Here is a 23,693-nt window from a genome sequence, read left to right on the forward strand (position 1 = left end):
TATATAAGTCTCATTTTAAGGTTAAAAAAACAAAAACACGATGATTCATAGCTTAAGATGATTCTATAGCATGAAAACATAGTTATGAATATTATAATTTATTTATGCCAGAGGATCCTGCTTAATACACACTGGCTCATTAACTCTTACTTTCCCTTATGCATACACATTCACACAAAGGAGCAAGATAGAGAGAGAAACCAGCACGTAATTCCTGTCTCTGTTAGCTTTTTCAGATAAAGCCAAATACGTACATATGAAGACAGAGTCAACAGATCAATGCCTTTTACGCAATAGAGTTGGGCCGGGGCCTTACAAATACTCACAGGACACCACAGTTAGTCACATTCAGACTGAAGGATTGCAAGCAACAACAAGACTCCCTCTCTGATTTTGCAAAGAGAAGTGAGTGTACAGCAGATTAGATTAACGTGCAGAACAGAAAATCTACAGTCAGCGACTCATTTAACATAGAGAAATAAATTCTTCAAGTGCAGTGGATACAACTCATCAGCAAAATGCAAGCTGTTGCTCAGTGTTCAGTGTGCACCAGCCGGGCTGCTGGAGGACTTCTGCGAAATAAAGCCGACTTTGTATTGCTGCAGACCAACAAGAGTGCTCTCAGGAAAGGAGCAGCCTGCATCCGTCTCCTAAGGTAGGTTATGAATAATAAGAAATGCCATATAGTGCAGTATGTAGCTGAAGCACAGTCTATAATTTGTGCTGCCTTTTAAAGCTCATGACTTTTCAACCCACTTACATTTTGTCCTTATTTTTCTACAGCAGTTCTGAGAGTGTGCTATTCAGTAAAAGGGAACCTGGAGTCCACATATTGGGACAGATACGGACAGATACTGCACACAGAGGGCCTTCAAGTCTTGGACATGGGCTTGCTGTTCCTTTCACACAGGTATGTCAGAAACCAATGCAAAGCAACTGAACACCTCTCGTGTTGGTTTGAAAAAAGTCTGTTCTTGTTCTTATTTTCTGTGCAAAGAATTGAGTTTGAATTATTTTTTCTTTACCACCTTTAGCAAATTGAAAACCTCTCTCACGACTCCCTGATCAGAAGGGCAGCCTCTGTGGTTACAGACAGTTCCGGTACTTTGCTGTCCCAGACCTCATTGGCTCTCGTAAATGCCCTTACAGATTATTCAAAGGTAGGTTTTCATCCAATGTGCAGCATTATATTAACAGCTTATGATTGCCAACCTCAGTCTAAGAAGAAAAATCAAAAGAAAAATCAGGCTACCATAAACAACACAACGAACATCATTGTCCATATTGTTAGGGGTAAATGGCAGATGTGTCACCAATAGTTATGATTTAAATCCCTGCATCTTTTCATGAGTTTACACTAAGAATAATACTGTTAAGAAATGACACTAACTTCAGTTACTTGAATGGCCATGTACCGTCCCTGACTGTCAGTCCTTCCTCTGCTTGCTAACAGGCTGTACACACACGCATTGCTGTCCAAAGACGGTATTTAGCTTCACTGGGAAAACTGACCACATCAGAGGAGGAATCGTTTCTGGCAGCGATCAATAGCCAGCGTGCAGAGGTAAGTTGATTTTGAAAATAAACTTAAATGTACTCTAGCATTTTGGGCATTTAAAAAGAGCTTTCAAAAAGGATAGAATAGATACATTTATAATATTGACTGGTTCTCATCTCTGTTCTTATCTCTCTGCCCTTACAGGCAAGTGACAGGCTACAGGAGTGCAAACGCTTTGAGACAAACTGGATCAATTCTGTCAATTTGTGCGAAATGTCAGCCGAGGCAGCATACTCTTCAGGTTGGTAAAATGTCTAAGGACAGCTGCATCTCTTAAGGCTCAGTGAAATGTTGCTGTATTTATAATGAAGGAACAAGGAAGGGATTAAAGTCACTCTTACGATACCATGTGTACAAATCAGTAGATCTTAGGTAAAGTTAAGTTGATTGAACCTTCTTAAGCTCCACAGCTAATATTTTAACTTAATGTTATGTCAACCCTTGAACTTTCTTAGCACTTACTAAATGTGTGTTTTCATGTGTATTTCCAGGAGCCGATCAGGCCTCCATCACAGTGAGGGCAAGCATTCAGGTGGCCCAGTCGCAGGTGGGGGAAGCTCGGAAACTGGCAGCGACTGCAGATAAGAAGTTGGCCGAGACTAAAGCAGAAGAGATCCAAAGGATGGCAGAATATGTTGCCTTTCTAGACGGAGAGGAGCATGAGGTGCATGAGGCTTATCTACGAGAGGACTAAGATAAAAAGACAGAGATTCTGGAAATCTTCTCACCTTAAAAGAGCTCTCTTTGATTGATCATGTCTCTATTTATTTTTGAGCCTGTAAGATCTCTATCTGTTTGCATTTACCAAAAGAAGATCAACATTTAACAAACTGAATGAAATAAGTGTCTTCTATTTGTAATTCTTTAATATTGCATTAATCATTTTGTAAGACTATTTATTGGTTAAGTTAATTTTAGCAGCTCTTTTGTGATCAGTGATTAAATAATGATTCAATTCTTCAGTATGTATTGGCTGGAGTGCGGGTATGGAGTGCGGGCTTATCCGACTTTGGATTACATTGTTGTTTATTGTATATTTATTCTATTTTAAAGCTGTCTTTTCCACTATTGTATTTCTCCCTGTTCATGTAATAGAACAATTGAAATAAATCTTTGAGTATTTGACTTAATGCGATTATGGGTCCTTGTTTGTCATCGCATTACATGATCCTAAATTAGTGGATATGTCTATGTGGTTACGTTTTAGGATGCAGGAACAGGACACAGTGGCTACTGTAAAAGTGACAAAATCAGATGACAGCGATTTTAAACAGTTTTACAATTTTCAGATACATTTTAAATTAGCAACTATATATTACCATTTGCGCAAACAAAAGGCATTGCAGTGGGAAATGGCCACTTGGACCAAAACAGACAGAAAAATGACTCGAAACCTCCTCTGTAGCTGTCCTGCCATAGTTGATGTCTCCAGAAGCACATTTGCCATGATAAGACACAAGCAGACTCGCAAGGTTGAACAAATTAAAGTGTCAAGTCCGGTAAAAATCAATAAATAGCACAGAAAAAGAAAAAAAAAAAACGTGTTGAACTTCTGTTAGTTCAAATTGATCCAGGTCCCAATACTTTCTTTTGGCTAGGTGAACTGTATGCAGTTTGTGATATTTTGGGAATTATAAAATGTCAGCATCAGCTGATTTAGGTTGAACTCTTCTAAAATCAAATTGCTAAAATGCCAAGTCAATTTAATTAGTCAATGTTCTGCGCAACAAAAACAAAGCCATCTGAATGACAAGACTGGGTATACCGCAACAAACATGAATAAATAAAGCAAAAATATGCACATGTCATTTCTGAAGTGATAAACATTCAGTGTACTTGCAATAATAATATCTATTGTGGGGTTAACAGTTGTTTCTTTTTATAGCAATGTAGTCAAATTCCAGTTATAACAACAAACCGAATTACAATGAGAACTTTTTTTATACAAGCCAAAGAAAGCAAAGCCTTTCACTGCATGAGAAACAATTGTGTCCCTTAGGCCAGAAATGAGAGGACTCAGACATCTTGGTGATAGTATACAAATTATGTAGTTATTGTACCTGACATTAATAGGTAACTTTCGATCAATCTGAAGTACAGCAACAAAAATAATATAGAGAATGATACAAATGCCAACTTGTATAGCAAAACTGAAATAGGCAAACATGAAAGTGATAGCAGAGATGACCAACAACAAGCTAACAGATACTAGTGCAACAGCAAATAAGAAGTAGCGAGTGTTGGTGTAGCAGCACTCCTTTTTAAGAAAAGGTAAAAATTAGCAACAAGTTAATGTAAACAAAAATCACCAGCAGGATCGACACAATAAGGGTCCGGTAAACCTCCATGACGGCATTGCCAAGCAGAAATTGGTTTTATTCTGGGGCGTTCTTGTCTTTAAAGTCTTCTGGCACAGACTTCTCTCAGATGACTCTCAGATCAGCATGGAAGGTTTACAGAGACATCTGTGTCTATTTCTAATGACGGAGCCTTAAACACTTTGTATAAAAAACGAAACATGACCAATAACAGCTCTCTGGTGATCATCCCCACCTGCTAATCTCCTTCATTTAATTGCTATCCATATTTGGAAAGATAGAGTTCTATACATTGAACTGAAATATACTCCAGATGGAAATCATATTTAGTTGATCCTGTTTTTTCAAAATTATCCAATACAAAGAGGAAATGTAGTAGGGCAAACTTTTGACTATCAAACAAATTAGCAAAAGCAGATATAAGATACATATTTCGTTGACTCTACTGTAGATCATTAATAGTCACTTTGTTTTTCATGTTTAAAGAAACATTTCTGAAACCATACTTTTATGCATTTATAGACAGTTGCTCAGTCTCCTCATACTCATGTCACTCAATCAATTTAATTATATAGTCCAATCTTCTTAAAGGTTATTGTAGGTTTTTCTTTCATTCTTTATTATAGCCATGGTAAAAATGGATAAGAAAGAGAAAGAAATAGAGGATGGAAAGTAAAGAGCAGATAGTGGAATTTTACAGGCCGCTAGGGACTTAACCTCACAGTAAATGTCAGCGGGAGTATGGAGCTGATAATGAAAAACTGAATTTTGTTATTTTCATTGGACACGTTGTACAACCACGTTTTCTGTACAGCTCTTGAATGGTACATTTAACAATCCAAACATGCACTCTCACACACAGACATAGGCACATGTCATAGTAATTAAAAAAGAAAGATTAACAAGTATTAGTAAAAAGGGGCAATCTATCAATACTTGGAAGTGACATACTGTATAACAATAAAAAGATGTGGCATATTAACAAAATCATAGGGAAGAAGCATTTCAAAGTACTTTTGCACTTCAAAACAATTTTGTTTGTGGCAAATCATTCCTCATTTAATTATGTAAATCTATGCCAGCTTATGTCTTCTGGTGTTACATTTTGTGGAGTTCACTTTTCTGTCCTCTGTCATTAGATCGGAAGGCAGCGTTGCGGTCCTTCAGAAAGATTTTGACCTCCTTTCTCCCCCATGGTTTCATCTCTGTAAAACATAGCTTTGAATAGATTTCCCTCTTTAGGCCAATTCATTTATCTTAATGTTAAATGTGATTGTACAACTCCAATCTTTTACAACAGGACTGCAAATGTTAATAAAATGCACAATTTACAAATACATATCAGCCAATCGGTTGTCTTTACTGTTTACTTGTGTTTTACATCAAAACAAAAAGTAACAAAATGTTTTTACATATAGCATTTTTTTAATTAACATACATCTCCCTAAACATCGAAGTAGTACAGCTGCACTATAGCTCAGTTGGTGGAGATGGCAGCCCATCTACAGAGGCTAGGTCCACATGCAGGGGAACCTGGTATGAAAGCCGGTCGGGACCATGTGCCGCATATCAACCCCTCTGTCTCCCCCATTCTTATCTGTCTCTTAATCAAAAGTCACTGGTTGCCGCAACAACAAAAATCACAATTAATATTAAACAATATGTATCTAGTTCTAAAAAGCTTCATGCAGGCAAACAGTGGAAAATGCCAGGCCCACAGAGTCCATGGTAGGGAAATGATTGTAAGAAAACTGTCGTTGTACAGCTAAATATTACTGTCCCCCTGTAGAAGGGAGAAATGACGGACAGATGCTGAATTATTAACTGTCCACATTGTGTTCAAGGAAGCCGGCCACACTTTATTCCTTCTTCAACTAAACACATAAAGTCAACATGTGAAATGTAACAAAGTTACTTTCTAAGCAAGAACACCAAAAAACACAATTCTTCAACAATACTAAATCAGTAGCAACTTATGTTCCAAAAGTCAATGTATCTGCCATTGTCACTTAAAAAAGAGTAGATGTGGGTCAATCACAGATAGATATTTCCATAGCATGGAACCACATAGGTAATCAATCAAAAGGGAGTCTAGGTCTCTCTAAGGCTTGCTTTGTATCTTAGAGATTAAATTAAATGTAGGCCTCTTTAAAATATAGCAATGGGTTTCTAAAACAAAGGCTTTTCTACATGTGCAGTATACATTTTTGAGTGATTAAGTCTCTAAAATACTTGCTTTTCTTTGGGCTGGATAGCTGCTTTAGCTGAGAGAAGAAAAAAAAAGAAGTCAGGCCATCAAGTCCATCTAACTTTAAAGTGGCTGTGCCATACTTTAAAATCCCAGAATGACAGCCTGGTAGAGTTTGGGTAATGTATAGTAGGGGTAAGAGTTGTTAACTGAGCCTTGCGACAGCATTGTATTTCAATGCAATGACAAATTTTTCATCCCTAAGGCCGTAAATGAGAGGACTTAAACATCTTGAAGCAAGAGTAAATGTTAGGTAATTAAAGTACCTTACATTAATGTATAACACTAAATTAATTGGGAGGATTGCAGCTTCTATGAACGGGCACCACAGATAGATGAGACAGAGAAGCAACTGGAAAGCATGAAGAATGACCGTTCTGAGCCCTTTCCATTTTGACTTCTTATTCTCTCCTGATGCAGCTTTGACCACCTTCACAATACCAATGTAGGATGAAAAGATGGTTACAGACATAATTAAGAAGTAGAACTGAAATACTGCTAATTTAATGTGACCCTGCCATTGGAAAACGACAAATAATTCCATGCTGCAAATCTTGTCTTGAGTAAAAAAATAAGGGGGGGCTGATGCAAGGAAGATGGAGAGTACCACAATACAGGGTACAGCGCTGAAGACGAGAATGATGAGGATGCAGTGCACAGTGTTGCGCATGGAGCACAGCTCCCCATGTCGCAGGGGCATGCAGATGGCAACATAGCGCTCCAGAGTCATTACTGTCAAAGTAATCGGTGTGACAAAATTGCACTGAGACAAAAGAATATAGAGAATGATACACAAGCCAATATTCATTGTGAACCTAAAGTAGCTCAAGTTGAGCAGGATATCTGACATGATTAATATAAAGCTATCAGAGAATAGAGTTATAACAAATAAGATGTAGCGCATGGTTGTGTAGAAGAGGTCCTTTGAAAAAAAGGTCAAAATGAGCAACAAGTTGATACAAAGGAAAATCACCACCAGAATCTGCACGATAATGACCCGGTAATCAATCTGACCCTGCACAAACTTACCACCAGCCATTGAATTATTATCTGACATTTTGTATATAAAAGTTGTTATGCACTACCAAAATGAAATTATATACCTTCCTATATCAAAAAAGATTGTAAAAGATATAACACTAAGAACCAAGTTTAAGTTTCTTCAAGCTTCTTCTGAGTCGTAAGATGTACAGTAGGTGCAGTCATTTATCAAACCTCCCCTTCAGTAATGTGACATTGTGGCACAATCACAATCCAACAATAAAACATAAACAAAAATAAACTGTTAAAATGTGCATCATCACAAACACAGATCAACATGAGGTGAGACAAATGTTAGTTTAAATGTGTGATGTGAGTTGACCTGCTGGACCCGGTCAAAGGCTTGCAGCAGCTTTGGAAGACAAATGTCTTCTGCGGAACTCTGCGCAATCTTTTGAGGGAGGGATTGTTAGACAAGCTTAGCTATCGGCCTGTCAAAAATGTCACTCTGGGGGAGAGTATGATGTACATGTCCCACAAGTATTTCCAAACAATTGTCAAGTCATGTTATTCCAAAAACACAAGGCACAAATACATTTAGAGTGACTTGCAAATCTGTATATGTTTTGAGAATCTCAACAGATTTGTGTAGATCCTTTTCATTTTTTTGTTAAACTGTGCCATTTTATATCACACAAGTGCAAGGCAAACCCGGTGCTCTTCAGTAAAAAGTTGTAATGTATCATTTATGGATGCCAAAAAGAAGAAGAAAAGAAGCTTCCGCCAATTAAATACACGGGTATGAGGCATGCTACAACGGGTGATCTGTTCATTTTTTTGAGCAAAACACTTCAGAGACATGCTTTGTATAGCTATGGCCCTATAATATATTGTTCACATATAGCATAATAGGTTACCTTTAATTAAAAGACAGAAATCAACAATGTTTTTCCATTTACATGTATGAAGCAGGAGAAAAGCATGTTTTTCAATCAAGAAACTGATGATTTACTATAGTAGTATTCACATAGTGTAGAATGATAACTAAAATCATGTTAAACTGGAATAAAATCCTTCAAAAGTTGTTTTTGATTTGGGGGACATTAGGTCCCATGAAAAGAAATCTATTAAAAATAAATGAAACATTGTCAAAATAGAAAGTGAAGAAAAAAAACAACAACAGAAAAAACAATGATTATGATTATGGAGTCATTGGGTCACATGATGGATGGTATTGAAAAGGGTTGAAACTTTTCATTGGAAAACTGCAGAATTTTATGTATATATATATATACATATATATATATATATAATATGTATACATATACATGTTATAGAAAATAGAAAATCCAATTATACAGGTGTGTCTTATTTGTTGAGTGTAATAAAACACTGTCCTATTGATTTTGAGTCACTAACTTACAGAACATGGAATTTATTAAAAACAAATGTTAAACCCATTGAGTACGGGTCATCATCAAAGCCTTGTTTTATGTATAAATAAAGTATATTAATGTGTTTTTTGCTGGATAGTGTTGGTTAATGCCAACAATGAATTACTATATACTGTCATAATACTGTCTGGATTCCCGGTCAGATCTAGCTGGTACATTTGCTAGCTTGGAATTTAAATATACCTACTGTATTTGGTAATAAAACCGATTCTGATTCGGATCAGATTCTGATTGCTGTTTGCAAATAAATGAAACAGCTAATGTTAGGAGACACCAACGCCAGATCCATGGCTAACCTTAGGGATTGCTTGCAAAATCCTATCAGTGGGTATGTTAGTTGGCTAGCATGTTAAATCCCAGCTAACATGATCCCTGATACATACATTACGCTGTCCTTTCTCTTGTTTTAGCAATGGCCATCCCTATCCAGAGCCAAACCGGTATCAGAATTCACATTTTTTGCCAAGCACCCTTCATATCATATAGTTTTAATGCTGCATTGGATGCTTACTTTATTTGTAATGCAGCGCAAAGAATATGGTGGACAATTTAATTGAGTTTTTGGGCTGTTAGACTAAATATATTATTGCTGACTTCTTTTATAGAGTACAGATTGTTTTCTAAATCTGTGTTTGCTAATGTTTGGGTTGAGGAAACAAACTGAGCTTTAACAGTGTCATAAACCACACAATAAACACAAGGGGTGGTATAAAACTCAAAATTTGGACATATTAAACCAACCATCTAGTCATTAATGTAACGGTCAGGGAAACTGAAGCACCGGTTTGTCAAAAGTTAGAATAGGTACTTGCTTGTTTTGTAATAACATTTTAGACTGATGTCATTGTCTTGTCTGTGCACTTAGTAACTCGCAGTAGCTAACACAGAGATATCATGAGGGAATATGAGGGTGATGGGCACTCCGCAGACAAGGTTTGTTTTTGTCCATGTGGATTTACACTCCAAAGAAAACAGTGATGCTAATGAGTTGAGCATCAATATTCTCTTATGGCAAATAAACTGCTGTGAAACTCATTAAAGATGAAAGTTAATTGGTCCTTTAATTATTGATACCATCCCTTGTTTATTTGGAGCTCTGAATGAAGATGGCACAGCATGGGAAAACAGTTTTTAAGTTTTGAGTTGTCATGCTGTTTCTGTTATCATCAAAAAAACTAACTACTTTTAATTGTAAAAGCTACAGAATCTACAGCACACGTCGTCATGACAAGATGCTCCCAATGATGATGTTAAAGGTCACGTATTATGCAACTGCACTTTTTGATGTCTTTTATACATAAATATGTGTCCCCTCACCGGTGTGTAAGGAGACTCACAAAGTATCAGAAAATACAACTCTCTGTCTTTTCCTCCTTACCCACATCTGTAAAAACGGGGATACAATGGAGCTGATCCAGGTTTGCTGCAGACTTGACGTCATATCGGAAATGTGGGCTGGTTTTCATTGAACTCCTGGCAATGTCCCGCCCACTTCCCAACCTATTGTCCCCGCCCCATATACAGTCGTCTAGCTGAATCCCCTCCTGCAGCTGTGTGTCTGTGACTGGGACTTTTATATAAAATACATATAATGGCTTTATTCTAGCGGTAAACACTGAGGAAGCTACAGTGGGGCAAAACATTTTTTAGTCAGCCACCAATTGTGCAAGTTCTCCCATTTAAAAAGATGAGAGAGGCCTGTAATTTTTATCATAGGTACACTTCAACTATGAGAGACAGAATGGGGGAAACAATCCAGGAAATCACATTGTAGGATTTTTAATGAATTAATTGGTCAATTCCTCTGTAAAATAAGTATTTGGTCACCTACAAACAAGCAAGATTTCTGGCTCTCACAGACCTGTAACTTCTTCTTTAAGAGGCTCCTCTGTCCTCCACTCGTTACCTGTATTAAGGGCACCTTTTTGAACTCGTTATCAGTATAAAAGACACCTGTCCACAACCTCAAACAGTCATACTCCAAACTCCTCTATGGCCAAGACCAAAGAGCTGTCAAAGGAGACCAGAGACAAAATTGTAGACCTGCACCAGGCTGGGAAAACTGAATCTGCAATAGGTAAGCAGCTTGGTGTGAAGAAATCAACTGTGGGAGCAATTATTAGAAAATGGAAGACGTACAAGACCACTGCTAATCTCCCTCCATCTGGGGCTCCGCGCAAGATCTCACCCCGTGGGGTCAAAATGATCACAAGAACAGTGAGCAAAAATCCCAGAACCACACGGGGGGACCTAGTGAATGACCTGCAGAGAGCTGGGACCAAAGTAACAGAGGCTACCATCAGTAACACACTACGCCGCCAGGGACTTAAATCCTGCAGTTCCAGACGCGTCCCCCTGCTTAAGCCAGTACATGTCCAGGCCCGTCTGAAGTTTGCTAGAGGGCATTTGGATGATCCAGAAGAGGATTGGGAGAATGTCATATGGTCAGATGAAACCAAAATAGAACTTTTTGGTAAAAACTCAACTCGTCGTGTTTGGAGGAGAAAGAATGCAGAGTTGCATCCAAAGAACACCATACCTACTGTGAAGCATGGGGGTGGAAACATCAGGCTTTGGGGCTGTTTTTCTGCAAAGGGACCAGGACGACTGATCCGTGTAAAGGAAAGAATGAATGGGGCCATTTATCGTGAGATTTTGAGTGAAAACCTCCTCCATCAGCAAGGGCACTGAAGATGAAGCGTGGCTGAGTCTTTCAGCATGACAATGATCCCAAACACACCGCCAGGGCAACGAAGGAGTGGCTTCGTAAGAAGCATTTCAAGGTCCTGGAGTGGCCTAGCCAGTCTCCAGATCTCAACCCCATAGAAAATCTTTGGAGGGTGTTGAAAGTCCGTGTTGCCCAGCGACAGCCCCAAAACATCACTGCTTTAGAGGAGATCTGCATGGAGGAATGGGCCAAAATACCAGCAACAGTGTGTGAAAACCTTGTGAAGACTTACAGAAAACGTTTGACCTCTGTCATTGCCAACAAAGGGTATATAACAAAGTATTGAGATGAACTTTTGTTATTGACCAAATACTTATTTTCCACAATAATTTGAAATAAATTCTTTAAAAATCCTACAATGTGATTTTCTGGATTTTTGTTCTCATTTTGTCTCTCATAGTTGAGGTATACCTATGATAAAAATTACAGGCCTCTCTCATCTTTTTAAATGGGAGAACTTGCACAATTGGTGGCTGACTAAATACTTTTTTGCCCCACTGTTTGTGCTGTACCAGAAATAATGCACAACATGTTTTGGAAGTAATATGGTCTGTGTTTACATTAGCTTGGTAGAGCAATACATACACAAGTGTCACCAATCGTCAGTTGGATTTACCCTGAAGTGGAATTGTAACACAGACATTTAACTTTGAATTAAACCTGTCAACCTGCTTGATAAAAAGATCAGGAGTCACTATGCTGTCTAGAATACATCGTATAAGGGCCATGCTCCAAAAAAAAAAGTAATGCAAATCCACCGAATATCCTTTGGGGTTTTTCAGCCTGCACAAAAGTTGTGGACCGACTGACCAACAGATCCAGATGTTACCTCAGAGGTGATTAAACACAAGCATGTGTTCACCAACTGCCAACAACTACATCAACTGCCAGGTGAGAATCAGCAGTTAGAAGAGGAAGTTAGAGCCGATATTAAAGCATAATGGATTTTGATTAAAGGGGTCCTAAAAAATGTGCTGACCTCAATATGGGGGGCTTTTTTAAATATGTTGTTATATGTTTACTGGCCTAGAGTGCTGAAAGTGTATGGCTCGTACAGACACTACATTCTGATAGTCATCATTATGAGATATTACACTGATAGCCTTGGCTTGTTTTTCATAATCACAAAATGTTTTGTTAAACATAATGATGATCATAATTAGCCTGTTATCTGTATTCCTCTGTGTAATGATAAACTCTAGTGAAGTAATTAAAAGTGATGACTAAGGGCATCATTAATTATTTAAAGACTGCTTTGTTAATTAGGACTTTTGGATTCAATGTTGTCGGAAGATATTTCTATTGTATTGTCCATCCATCCATCCATCCATTCATCCATCCATCCATCCATCTTCTCGCGCTTATCCGTCAGGGTCGCGGAGGTAACAGCTCCAGCAGAGAGCCCCAAACTTCTCTTTCCCTGGCCACATCAGCCAGCTCTGACTGGGGGATTCCAAGACGCTCCCAGGCCAACGAAGAGATATAATCCTTCCACCTGGTCCTAGGTCTATCCCTCGGTCTCTTCCCAGCTGGACGTGCCTGGAACACCTCCCTAGAGAGGCGCCCAGGTGGCACCCTCACTAGGTGCCACCTCAACTGGCTCCTTTCAACGCGAAGGAGCAGCGGTTCTACTCCGAGTCCCTCCCAGATGACTGAACTTCTCACCTTATCCCTAAGGGAGATGCCAGCCACCCTGCGGAGAAATCCCATTTCGGCCGCTTGTATCTGCGATCTCGTTCTTTTGGTCATGACCCATCCTTCATGACCATAGGTGAGGGTAGGAATGAAAAAGGCGAGGTAGACAGAGAGCTTTGCCCTCTGGCTCAGCTCCCTTTTTGTCACAACGGTGCGGTAAAGCGACTGCAGTACAGCTACCGCTGCTCCGATTCCCCGGCCCATCTTACGCTCCATTGTTCCCTCACTCGAGAACAAGACCCCGAGATACTTGAACTCCTTCACTTGGGGTAAGGCCTCATTCCCTACCTGGAGTGGACAGTCCATCGGTTTCCTGCTGAGAACCATGGCCTCAGATTTGGAGGTGCTGATCTTCATCCCAGCCGCTTCACACTCGGCCGCGAACAGATCCAGTGAATGCTGAAGGTCACAGACTGATGAAGCCATTAGGAACACATCATCTGCAAAAAGCAGTGGTGCAATCCTTAGCCTATCGAACTGCAGACCCCCTCCCCCACGACTACGCCTCGAAATCCTGTCCATGAATATCACAAACAGGATTGGTGACAAAGTGCAGCCCTGGCGAAGGCCAACCCTCATCGGAAATCGGTTCAACGTGCTACCGAGGACCCGGACATGGCTCTCGCTTTGGGAGTACAGAGATTGGATGGCCCTGGGTAAAGAACCCCTCACCCCATACTCCCGCAGCATCTCCCACAGTATCTCCCTTGGGAACCTGGTCATACGCTTCTCCAAATCCACAAAGCACATGTAGACCGGATGAACATACTCCCAGGCCCCCTCCAGGATCCTTGCGAGAGTAAAAAGCTGGTCCGTCGTTCCACGTCCAGGACGAAATCCGCATTGTTCCTCCTCAATCTGAGGTTCGACAATCGGCCAGACCCTCCTTTCCAGTACCTTAGAGTAAACTTTCCCGGGGAGGCTGAGTAATGTGATGCCTCTGTAATTGGCACACACCCTCTGATCACCCTTTTCAAAAAGAGGAACCACTACCCCGGTCTGCCACTCCTTCGGTACTGTTTCTGACTTCCACGCAATGTTGATGAGACGTGTCAACCATGACAGTCCTTAACACCCAGAGCCTTCAGCATTTCTGGGCGGGTCTCACCCACCCCCGGGGCTTTGCAACTGTGGATTTGTTTGTTTACCTCAGTGACTTCCCCCCGTGATACTCCAGCTCCACCTCTAACATAGAGGGCGGAGTTGTCGGGTTCAGGAGTTCCTCAAAGTGTTCCTTCCACCGCCCTAACACACTATCAGTTGAGGTCAACAGCGTCCCATCCTTACTGTACACAGCTTGGATAGTTCCCTGCTTCCCTGACCACCAGGAGGTTCGAGGGTTACCGCTCCTTGAGGCACCTAAGACCTTGAGACCACAGCTCCCCGCCGCAGCTTCGGCAATAGAGGCTTTGAACACCGCCCACTCTGGTTCAATGTCCCCAGCCTCCACAGGGATGCCTGAAAAGCTCCGCCGGAGGTGTGAGTTGAAGGCCTCCTGGACTTGGGATTCCTCCAGACGTTCCCAGTTCAAACCGCACTACACGTTTGGGCTTACCAGGTCTGTCCAGAGGCTTCCCCTGCCACTCGACCCAACTCACCACCAGATGGTGATCCGTTGACAACTCCACCCCTCTCTTCCCCCGAGTGTCCAAAACATGCAGCCTCAGGTCCGATGATACGATAACAAAATCGATCATGGATCTTCTGCCTAGGGTGCTCTGGTACCACTTACACTTGTGAGATCCTTATGTTTGAAAACATGGTGTTTGTTATGGCCAATCCTTGACTAGCACAGAAGTCCAGTAACAAACCACCACTCCGGTTCAGATCGGGGGGGCCGTTCCTCCCAATCACACCCCTCCAAGTGTCTCCATCATTGCCCACGTGTGCGTTGAAGTCTCCCAACAAGACTAAGGAGTCCCCTTCGGGAGCCCCATACAGGACTCTTTTCAAGGTCTCCAAGAAGGCAGAATACTCTGAACTGCTGTTTGGTGCATAAGCACACACAACAGTCAGAGCCTCTCGTCCACTGGGGTAATCTCCAACAAAGCGGCACTCAACCGGGGGCTTGTGAGTATCCCCATACCCGCTCGGCGCCTCACACCATGGGCAACTCCGGAAAGGTTCCAGACAACACAGTCCCCAGTTTCATCGGGGCACACAAACCTGTCCACCACGATAAGGTACTGGTTCTCGAAAAGGCTATTGTATTGTATTTTTAAAATATATTAACCAAAAGTATTGTTTACACACATTTTTGGCACTATTAGCAAATACTACCTGATAATATTGAATATGTTATACATTGGTACACAGGTATAATAAAATAAATAAATTACCATTGACTCTACAGACTATAGACCCATGGAGGGTGGAAAAATATAGTTTAACCCTATATTTCATGCAAACATAACAATTACTATTCAGAATGAGTACATTCATGAAGGTGTTGCTCTGAATAAGAAGTAATCATTTTAGGCCTGATTACTCTTGCTATTTACTGTTTACTGTTCTCAGTCATTTCTCACATCGTGCAACAACAGAGTTGGAATCAAGTACTGTTGTTGTACAGTAATACATAGGTGCAATAATTATGACACACCAGATTAAGTTATTTAAAGTCACTCAAATAATGAATGAGTTGAATTATGATTTAGTTGCATTTAATCTTTCTTTAAATTAACTAGAATTAATTATGTGTTGTCATTCTTAAAAAAAACATACATGCAGATTGTAAACAATGAGAACCTTAACTAAACTCTTCAATTCATCATAAAAAGTATAACCTGTTGGAAGTTGATTTCAGAATAAGATATACAGCTGTGGAAAAAAAATAAGAGACCACTCCAAATGTTTCTTAAATCTTTATCTCTATGTATGGCAGCCATTCCAGTGTCTGTTGAATTCCAACACAGAGAAAAATTGTCAGTAGTTTGTAGAATACAATAACAAAAACAAAAAAATCATTTAACTCAAAGACAAACCTATAAATATTAGAACAAGAGAAAATGATAATGCTGAAGTGGTCTCTTGTTTTTTTCCGCGGCTGAATTATATGTTTTGATTATAATTATTGATGCATTAAAGTGTTACCAAAGCTGGTAAAGTTGCAGCTAGTTTTATTACTTTGTATACTGCAGGGTAACTTGTGAATTTACTCCAGGTGTTACTAAAGTCTTATTTAAGTGTTGATTATAATTAACTAAAGGTATTAAATAAATGTAGTGGATTAAAAGTACACAATTTACCTTTGAATTGTAGTGGGGTAGAAGTACCATGTAGCAAAAATATTAAACTACTCAAGTAAAGAACAAGTACCTCAGCAAGTAGGCCTACAGTATTTGAGTAAATTCACAACTTCCCACCTCTGTTTGACTTTTGGTACTTTAAGTGCATTTTGATGCTAATACTTTTTAGAATTTTACTTAACATTAACAACACTTGACATGTTTTTAATCAGGACGTTTATATGTAGTGGAGTATTTTTAGACCATAGTAGTTGTTCTTTAACGTAAGTGAAGGATCTGAGTTCTTCTTCCAACACTGCCTGTTGGTGATATTTAGTTATATCAAGAGGAAATTTGGTGACTTGGTATATACGGCAGAGCACAAGTTAATGTTGCCGTTTGGCACCATGTTTGTACTAGGGAAAAGGAATAGTGACAAATGTGGGAACTGTGCAGTGAAAGAAAACGTTGAACATATCATATTTCACTGTGCCATGTATGCAGTAGAAAGAGAAAGGTTACATGGTAAAGTCCAAGAGGCGGGGAGGGAGTGGGATTTAATGGGGATACTGGGAACAGATGGAGAGGGGGTAAGAGTCACCAGGAAGGCTCTCTTTACTTTTTTAAATAACACAAGGCTGGTGAGTAGAATTTAAGAAAGGGTAAATGACATAATGTTACACACTCTTGTACAGTAGGTGGCGGCTTGCACCTTAAAGTTGGTTGAGATCCACCATTAAACCCAAAGAAGAAGAATGTTGCCCTTTCACCGCGTGGGGGCCGCAGTGTGCAGGCTGTGACGTTTTCACGGCCGGGGAACCTTTGCTCGGTGACACGAACATTTTATTCAGCGGACCGACATGGCCGCGCTGCGAAGGATAACAACCTGCTTCCGTATTCTAAGGTACAATTTGTTTTGCAGTGATATGATTTTGTGCTGGTAAATTTTGTAAGTCAATGGCTGAACAATGTCCTAAACTAACCGCTTCTTAAACATCAAATACTGTTGTCAACTATAAAGTGGGCAAATGAAAATGTTTGGCCTCTGAAAGTGGCAACCGGAAGTTGATATAATACACGTTAAACTTGTTTTTCTTTGCCTAAAACAGCTTTATATTATACTCCGTAAAGAAGACTGAATGACTGCTTTGTTAAAATAGGTTCAGATTTGATCCCCCAATCGTGTCTTTTCATCTTTAGGGGTCCTACAGTCTGTACAGTCCTTGTATTGCATGTAGGCTACAGACAATATCAGATCGTATCGTGACATTGCTAAACACGTAGGCTATTAACTTTAAAATCGTATATTTAACTTTACATGGCTGTTTTGAGATGAAACAATTGTATTATTTGTCTAGGAGTTCAAATCGTGTCCTCATCAGTAGCAGAAAACCTGCGGGCAAGTGGACAAACATTCTGTACACAGGTATATCGTCTTTAACTGTGGGGGCTGGGCTGTGTGCTATACCTTTCAAACAGGTGAGTCTGTGACCTTACCAGAGATATAGGAATACAAACAATACAGCAGCCATCCGCAGTACATAAATACCAGCATACATTTACCTTGTGTGTGTGTCTCTGTTTCAGGCTGACAGCCTCTCTCATGACTCCCTTGTCAGACGAGCAGCCTCTCTGGTTACAGACAGTTCAAGCACCTTTCTCTCCCAGGCCACCTTAGCCCTTATAGATGCCATCACAGAGTACTCTAAAGTAAGTTTGAATCTTTTGGGAAACAAAGTCTGTATACATGTATATTTATTCTATATCACCCAAAATCACAAATTTGCGTCAAGCCACTTTACACTGCACTCCATTTCCTCCTCCAGTTCTAACACAATTTAGTTTGATCTTCCGGTTTATCGGTTACCTTTTCATTATGACATTAAACTAGTCATCAGGCCATATAAAATTAAGGCATTTTTATATGTCTGTAAACATATAAAGAAGGCCTTAAATCACTAATGAAGACATTTCACTCTGGAGCATTAGCTAACATTCGCTAGATATCTAACAAGCTATTGCCAAATAAGATGCTCTCATAATTTAAATTATAATTATTGTTGAATACTCTATGGTTAAAGGCATAGTGCTGACCTTTGTCTACCCTTCTGGCAGTGAGAGTATTTACAAAAACATTGTTGACATGTGAACTTAATATGCTAGCCAGCCAATCTCAGAGCCAGCAGCTACATTTCCACCTACACATCTGTTTATTGGGTAAAATAGTTACATATTGGGATCTAAATGGTTGCTTTTTCACCTGAAAAAACCATTAAAACTTAATAGCAGTTTAAAAAAACTCAAACTAAAAACGATTTATTTGGAATATAAAGGATGCCTAAGCTAATGATGCCAAACAAAGCTCTTAAAAGGAAATATGACCACAAAATGATGCAGCATGGAACTAGCCCTTTTTCAAGTGTAAAAAGGTGAATACAATCTGTACAGCATGGATATGTACAGTTTTTCCATGACCACTTGCAGTGTTTGTTGGAATGTAGAGACAAATCCGTAGCAATGTCGAGAGATCTGTATACAAACTTGTGGTTTGTTAAGTATGCTTTCCCCCACATAGTTTAATAAAGACATGCAGACACTGTTTATTTTTTAGTTCAAGATATCTGTGACTGCGCTGTCACTTCCAACACAAAGGAGGTACATTTCCTTCATTTGTGGCAGTCAAAGCATCAAAATATATTAGGCCAAGAAACACTATCCTGGCTATTGGGATAATTTACAGACCCCTCACTCAACAGGGATACTTGTTTTATGGATTTAATTAAGTTATTTTAAAACTACTTTAGCACCTCAGTGCTAGTCCGCCTCCTTAAATTGATTTTAAATGTATATGTCCTCCCTCTGTTTGCCAACAGGCTGTTCACACACTCATTGCCCTCCAAAGACGATATTTGGAAGCACTGGGAAAACTAACTCAAACAGAAGAGGATAAAATCTGGCAGGTGATCATTGCCCAGCGTTCTGAGGTTAGTCTTTGTGGTCTCTTTGGGTGAAAGGTACTTGAAAACAACACTGAGCAGAGCATTCAGTTTCCTGTGGATTTATTGATTGCTGGCCCATAAATATGACAGCACACTTACAAACCGTACTAAAATAAACATTTGTAGATCTGTTGACGACAACGTTGTAACTTTCTGTTCTGACAGGTTGATGACAGACAAGATGAATGCAAGCGTTATGAGTCCACCTGGTTCATCGCAGTCAAACTGTGTGAAACGGCAGCTGAGGCAGCACGCACCTCAGGTGTGTAAAAGACATGTCTGAGTTCGGGTTATAATGCCATGAGAGAGAATGGTTGTGATGTCATGGTTGAAGTGTTGAGGCAGGTTTTTCTCAGGGTTCTATGTAACTATGAACTACGTGTTAAGCTGTGAATCATCTTTTCAAAGCTTTGTACGCTGCTGTCTGTGCCTGTTCCTTTTCAGCTGCTGTCAGTGTTGCACTTTGGACAGTTTATGGATCATTTGCTGTCCCTCAGTAGCGCTTTGTGTAAAACAAAAAGGAAGTGATGGACAGGAGTGTCTTTTTAATGACTACCCATAATATCTGAACTTAAGCTGGTGTTGTATCAACCTTTGACTTTTTTTTCAACAACTTGACAGTGTGTGTTTGCATCTGTGTGTCCAGGAGCTGAACATGCGTCCATCACAGTGGCAACAAACATTCAAGTGGCCCTGTCGCAGGTGGAGGAGGCACAGAAACTGTCAAAGGATGCCGATAAAAAGTTGATCGAAATTAAAGTAATGGAGGTTGAAAAGATGGCGCAACATGTTGCTTCCTTACAGAATGATAGTGATGAGGAAGAGGTGCCTGAGGCTTATCTAAGAGAAGATTGAAACAAATACCCAGAAAGATCAGAAAACAGAGGAAAGCAATAAAAAAGTAATGATAACGTTTGTTTCTTTTTGAATCTATCATGTTTGGCTGTACGTAGTCATGTGGATGCTTACATCTGTGCATAATCTACAATATTGAATCACACAAAGGGAGGGGAATGCCTCAGTATTTCAGCAAATAAGTGTTATTTAAGTCATTTAAAACTAGTAGTACCTTTTAGGAATATGTTTTCCATCTATTATTTTATTGTGACTCCACCAACATCCAATTTTTGTGTTTTTCATTTGACTAATTAATTGTAATAAATACAAGAGACAAAATAAAAACGTGTTGTAGTCTTCACTTAATGCAACAGCATCAGAAAACATTACATAGCATTTAATGTTATGTTAACTAGTTCAATATTTTCTGAATTGCAGTGACTAGTGGATTAGATTCAGTATTGTGTTGCAAGGGGTTGTTTCTTGTTTATCAAAATTACCTAAAAGATGTTAAACAGAAACACAAATTAGGGTAAAACTTGCTTCTTAGTGCTACCAGGGGATGAGAGCGGTTTGAAACCAGCATTTGTTCTGATGAAATTGTTGGTGTGATATGGGTTAGACGTGAGAGGTGTCCATCCCATCTCTACGAACAGAATTTTCCCTGTTGTCTTGGGAAATATTGTTTGCTTAAGTAATCTGGCAAAACCTTGTAAACAGTATAAAACCAAAAGTGACCCCACAGCAGACTGACTTGTTCTCTGATACTACTTATCTTACTTTAAAATAATATATGTATGCTTCCCACTCATGTTCCTCTGAGAACATCTTTAAGGTAGTGTTGCTTTACCTGTTGTTTGTATCTCTCTTTTTCACTCAACAACTGTTCCTTGTCTGCAAATTACCCATGTCCAGACTCACCTGTAGAGCTCTTAGGTTGTTTCTCAACTCCCCCCATCTGTCATCACTTCATCTACAGCATTACCTCTTTCCACACTGTCAGAACAGAAAACAAACGGCTGTTCCTCAGGTAAAAATGTTGAATTGTGATGCTTTTTGAATTTGAAAACAGAAGAATAATTTCACAATTGGACAAATCAAGCAAACATGTTACAAAATAATACATATTTTATCTAAGGTGTGGGCAGGTGCTCAAACAAGAAAGTAGTAAACTGCAAACTGAACTCTTGCATATACAGTATATAGGACTTCACAGTATTAAAGCCCTCAAAACTGATGCACAAAAAATGTATTGTCAGCCCCTCCTATAACTCCAGCAGATGGCGTTCTACATCTGTTGTAACACATTGATATACAGTATGCCAGCATTTGCAATTTCATTCTGAATGAATGCGAATAAACTTACTGGTGTAACTATTTAACGTTTAGCTTTCCCTGGTGCAAATACGTACATTTGCATGTGGGACTTTTTCTATAAACCAGCATAGTACACATAGTATTTCCTTTTTTGTTTAAATAGATATGACCAAATTGTATTTCATGTTTGTGAATCTGATTGAACCCCATAGTGTTAGAGAACCCTTTATGTGAATAGTGCCACTTAACTTAAGTTAACCATTAACCTGCAAGTTCATTACCAAATCTACTCATTGTACAAGCCTTATCCTTTAGTTATGTAAATAGAATATGCTCTGTAACAGGTACATTGTTTTTAATTATTTTCACATAAGTCTTCCAAAGATCAGTGTGTACTGCAGAGGGTCATTTCAGAGGGAGCTCGTTATGCGAGAGACTTATGTGGAACTGCAAACACAGTGAGGTGACCTCTCTGCTTTAGATGGTCAAGCCTTGGCAGGGGGTGGGACCATGAGAGTGGCTACAGAAAAGGTGTGGGGGGGTTAAAGTGTGCAAGGACTGGCTCACCAATGTGACTAGTGAGGAATGTTGTGTTTAACAAAGGCTGTTTTCACAGACTGTTAAATCAAATGTCCCAGACAGTCTGTGTGGATGTGCACCCACTGGTCACAGGGGAGGTGGTGCCAGTGCTGCCTGGCCTGCCTGGTAGAAAATGTAATATAGCTCACTGAGTAGTAAAGTATTTTTGCAGCATGAAACCTCAATGAGGTAACCACAATTACAAAGGTCATGGGCCATAAATGCTCATAAACTATTTAGTGCTACCGAGGGGGATTGAGCATTTCTACAGCATTCCTGGATAAAAACTTATGCCAGTGGTGTGAAATAACCCTCACTTAAACTATTTCACCCAAATTGGTGATATCATTATCACATTCAAAGTTTAGTGGAATAAAATAAGATCTGATTTATCCTCTCATAAATACACAATCCTCCTCTTGCTCTGATTTTACTGTTCCAGTGCAAAGTTGCCCAGGAGGGGAGATTGATTGGTGAAAAGGGCAGCACTTTCACCTGGGGATTTATAGTTCTTTGAGGATATAAATAAACCACCGGAGGGTATAAAGGCAGGGGGTATAGTGTCACGACATATCACGGGTCATGCTTTAATCACAGTGATGCTGAGCTGTAGGTCTGAGTGAGGGAGAGGGGTTACATTTTGCCGGAGATGGTGGTTCCCTCGAGAGTTGACAGCCACTGATGAGGACTCTAATACAGGCTGTGAAGACGTCACAGCTCAACATGAAGGGATCACATCGGACGAGCATTTGTGCTTATCTTCAGTGAATAAATACAATGTGCGCCTGAAACTGCTGAGGTAGCATATTTATCAGTTTAGGCTGCAGAGCATGATAATAACACCGTGCTCCACACGACGCTGGATTCCTGAATGTGTAAAAGCTGTAATTATCTCAAAGGAAAGAACAATGCAGGAGAGTGCTTCATTACCATTTAGTTTTAGGACAGAGTACAGTGTGCACACTTTTTCAGAAACAGGAATCAGTGACTGCTTTGTCCTTCAGTAGCTCGTCCCCTGGGGTTTATATTAACTTTTACATTCACTTCCTTGTTTTCCCTTCAGTCTCTGAACACTTTATAAAATTGGTTACACATTGTCGACCAAACACGTGATTATCCTTATGTTGTTGTGGGTGTATTCATTTTACAGTAAGCTGAAATATTTCTGTAGAATTAGGCATGGTGAATGGCACAAAATTGTTAGTATTATTCTTTTGTGACTGCTTATTTTATTCAATGCGCAAATTATACAAACAATAAATGCGCTGAATACACTGTGATAAAGATGACAAGCCTAATATACTCTGAATTGTCTGTATTTCAACTGAATAATACTGTAGTTGTGGTATCAGAGGAAGCTGTGTTATCATAATTGACTGATTAAATGAATCTGCTTTTGCAGAGCTCTTACAAATGTGCAACGTGAAAACATTTGTAAGAGGTCTGCAAAAGCAGATTATCTGCTTAAACAATTCAAAACCTGCATATGGAAACTTTATCGAAAAATAGTCTCAGCTTCGTGATTAGCAACAATACAGGTTCAGTGTCCTGTGAGGAAAACAATGAAACCTGTTCATTCACTGCTGTAAGAGATAATCTTACTCAAAAAGTAAAACAGTCATTTAGACAATGATTTCTTCCTAATTTCGTTTGCATGTTTTAACAAGTGGGCTCTTGGAACAAGGGGATTGCCCACAGATCCAAACTCAATACACTTTTACTTAATTGTTTTTAAGAGAGAAATTATGCTAA

At 39.5% G+C, this 23,693-nt stretch overlaps 3 protein-coding genes across 4 annotated transcripts; 2 read left to right on the top strand and 1 right to left on the bottom strand.

Moving 5' to 3' along the window:
- Positions 1 to 324: 324 nt before the first annotated feature.
- LOC134880452 (diablo IAP-binding mitochondrial protein-like) lies at positions 325 to 2,688 on the top strand. 2 transcript variants are annotated; one of them, XM_063907394.1, is made up of 6 exons: positions 325 to 655; positions 787 to 910; positions 1,035 to 1,160; positions 1,454 to 1,564; positions 1,703 to 1,799; positions 2,050 to 2,688. In XM_063907394.1, the coding sequence occupies exons 1-6, from the start codon at positions 519 to 521 to the stop codon at positions 2,250 to 2,252; spliced, it is 798 nt and encodes a 265-aa protein (XP_063763464.1). In that variant the 5' UTR covers positions 325 to 518; the 3' UTR covers positions 2,253 to 2,688. The 2 variants fall into 2 exon arrangements, with proteins under 2 accessions (XP_063763464.1, XP_063763463.1); XM_063907393.1 differs by having other exon boundaries at positions 326 to 655; positions 784 to 910.
- Positions 2,689 to 3,265: 577 nt separating this feature from the next.
- On the bottom strand, positions 3,266 to 13,732 carry LOC134880486 (odorant receptor 131-2-like). The gene is made up of 5 exons (XM_063907435.1): positions 13,655 to 13,732; positions 13,307 to 13,381; positions 6,391 to 6,887; positions 3,477 to 3,618; positions 3,266 to 3,277 (listed from the first exon to the last, which is right to left on the bottom strand). Exons 1-5 carry the CDS (start codon positions 13,730 to 13,732, stop codon positions 3,266 to 3,268), a joined length of 804 nt encoding a protein of 267 aa, XP_063763505.1.
- A 3,162-nt stretch (positions 13,733 to 16,894) lies between these two features.
- On the top strand, positions 16,895 to 20,390 carry LOC134880453 (diablo IAP-binding mitochondrial protein-like). The gene is made up of 6 exons (XM_063907395.1): positions 16,895 to 17,113; positions 17,568 to 17,688; positions 17,797 to 17,919; positions 19,083 to 19,193; positions 19,374 to 19,470; positions 19,855 to 20,390. Exons 1-6 carry the CDS (start codon positions 17,070 to 17,072, stop codon positions 20,061 to 20,063), a joined length of 705 nt encoding a protein of 234 aa, XP_063763465.1. The 5' UTR covers positions 16,895 to 17,069; the 3' UTR covers positions 20,064 to 20,390.
- The last annotated feature ends 3,303 nt before the right edge of the window (positions 20,391 to 23,693 follow it).

Source organism: Eleginops maclovinus, chromosome 18, assembly GCF_036324505.1.
Source record: "Eleginops maclovinus isolate JMC-PN-2008 ecotype Puerto Natales chromosome 18, JC_Emac_rtc_rv5, whole genome shotgun sequence".
NCBI lineage: Eukaryota > Metazoa > Chordata > Actinopteri > Perciformes > Eleginopidae > Eleginops > Eleginops maclovinus.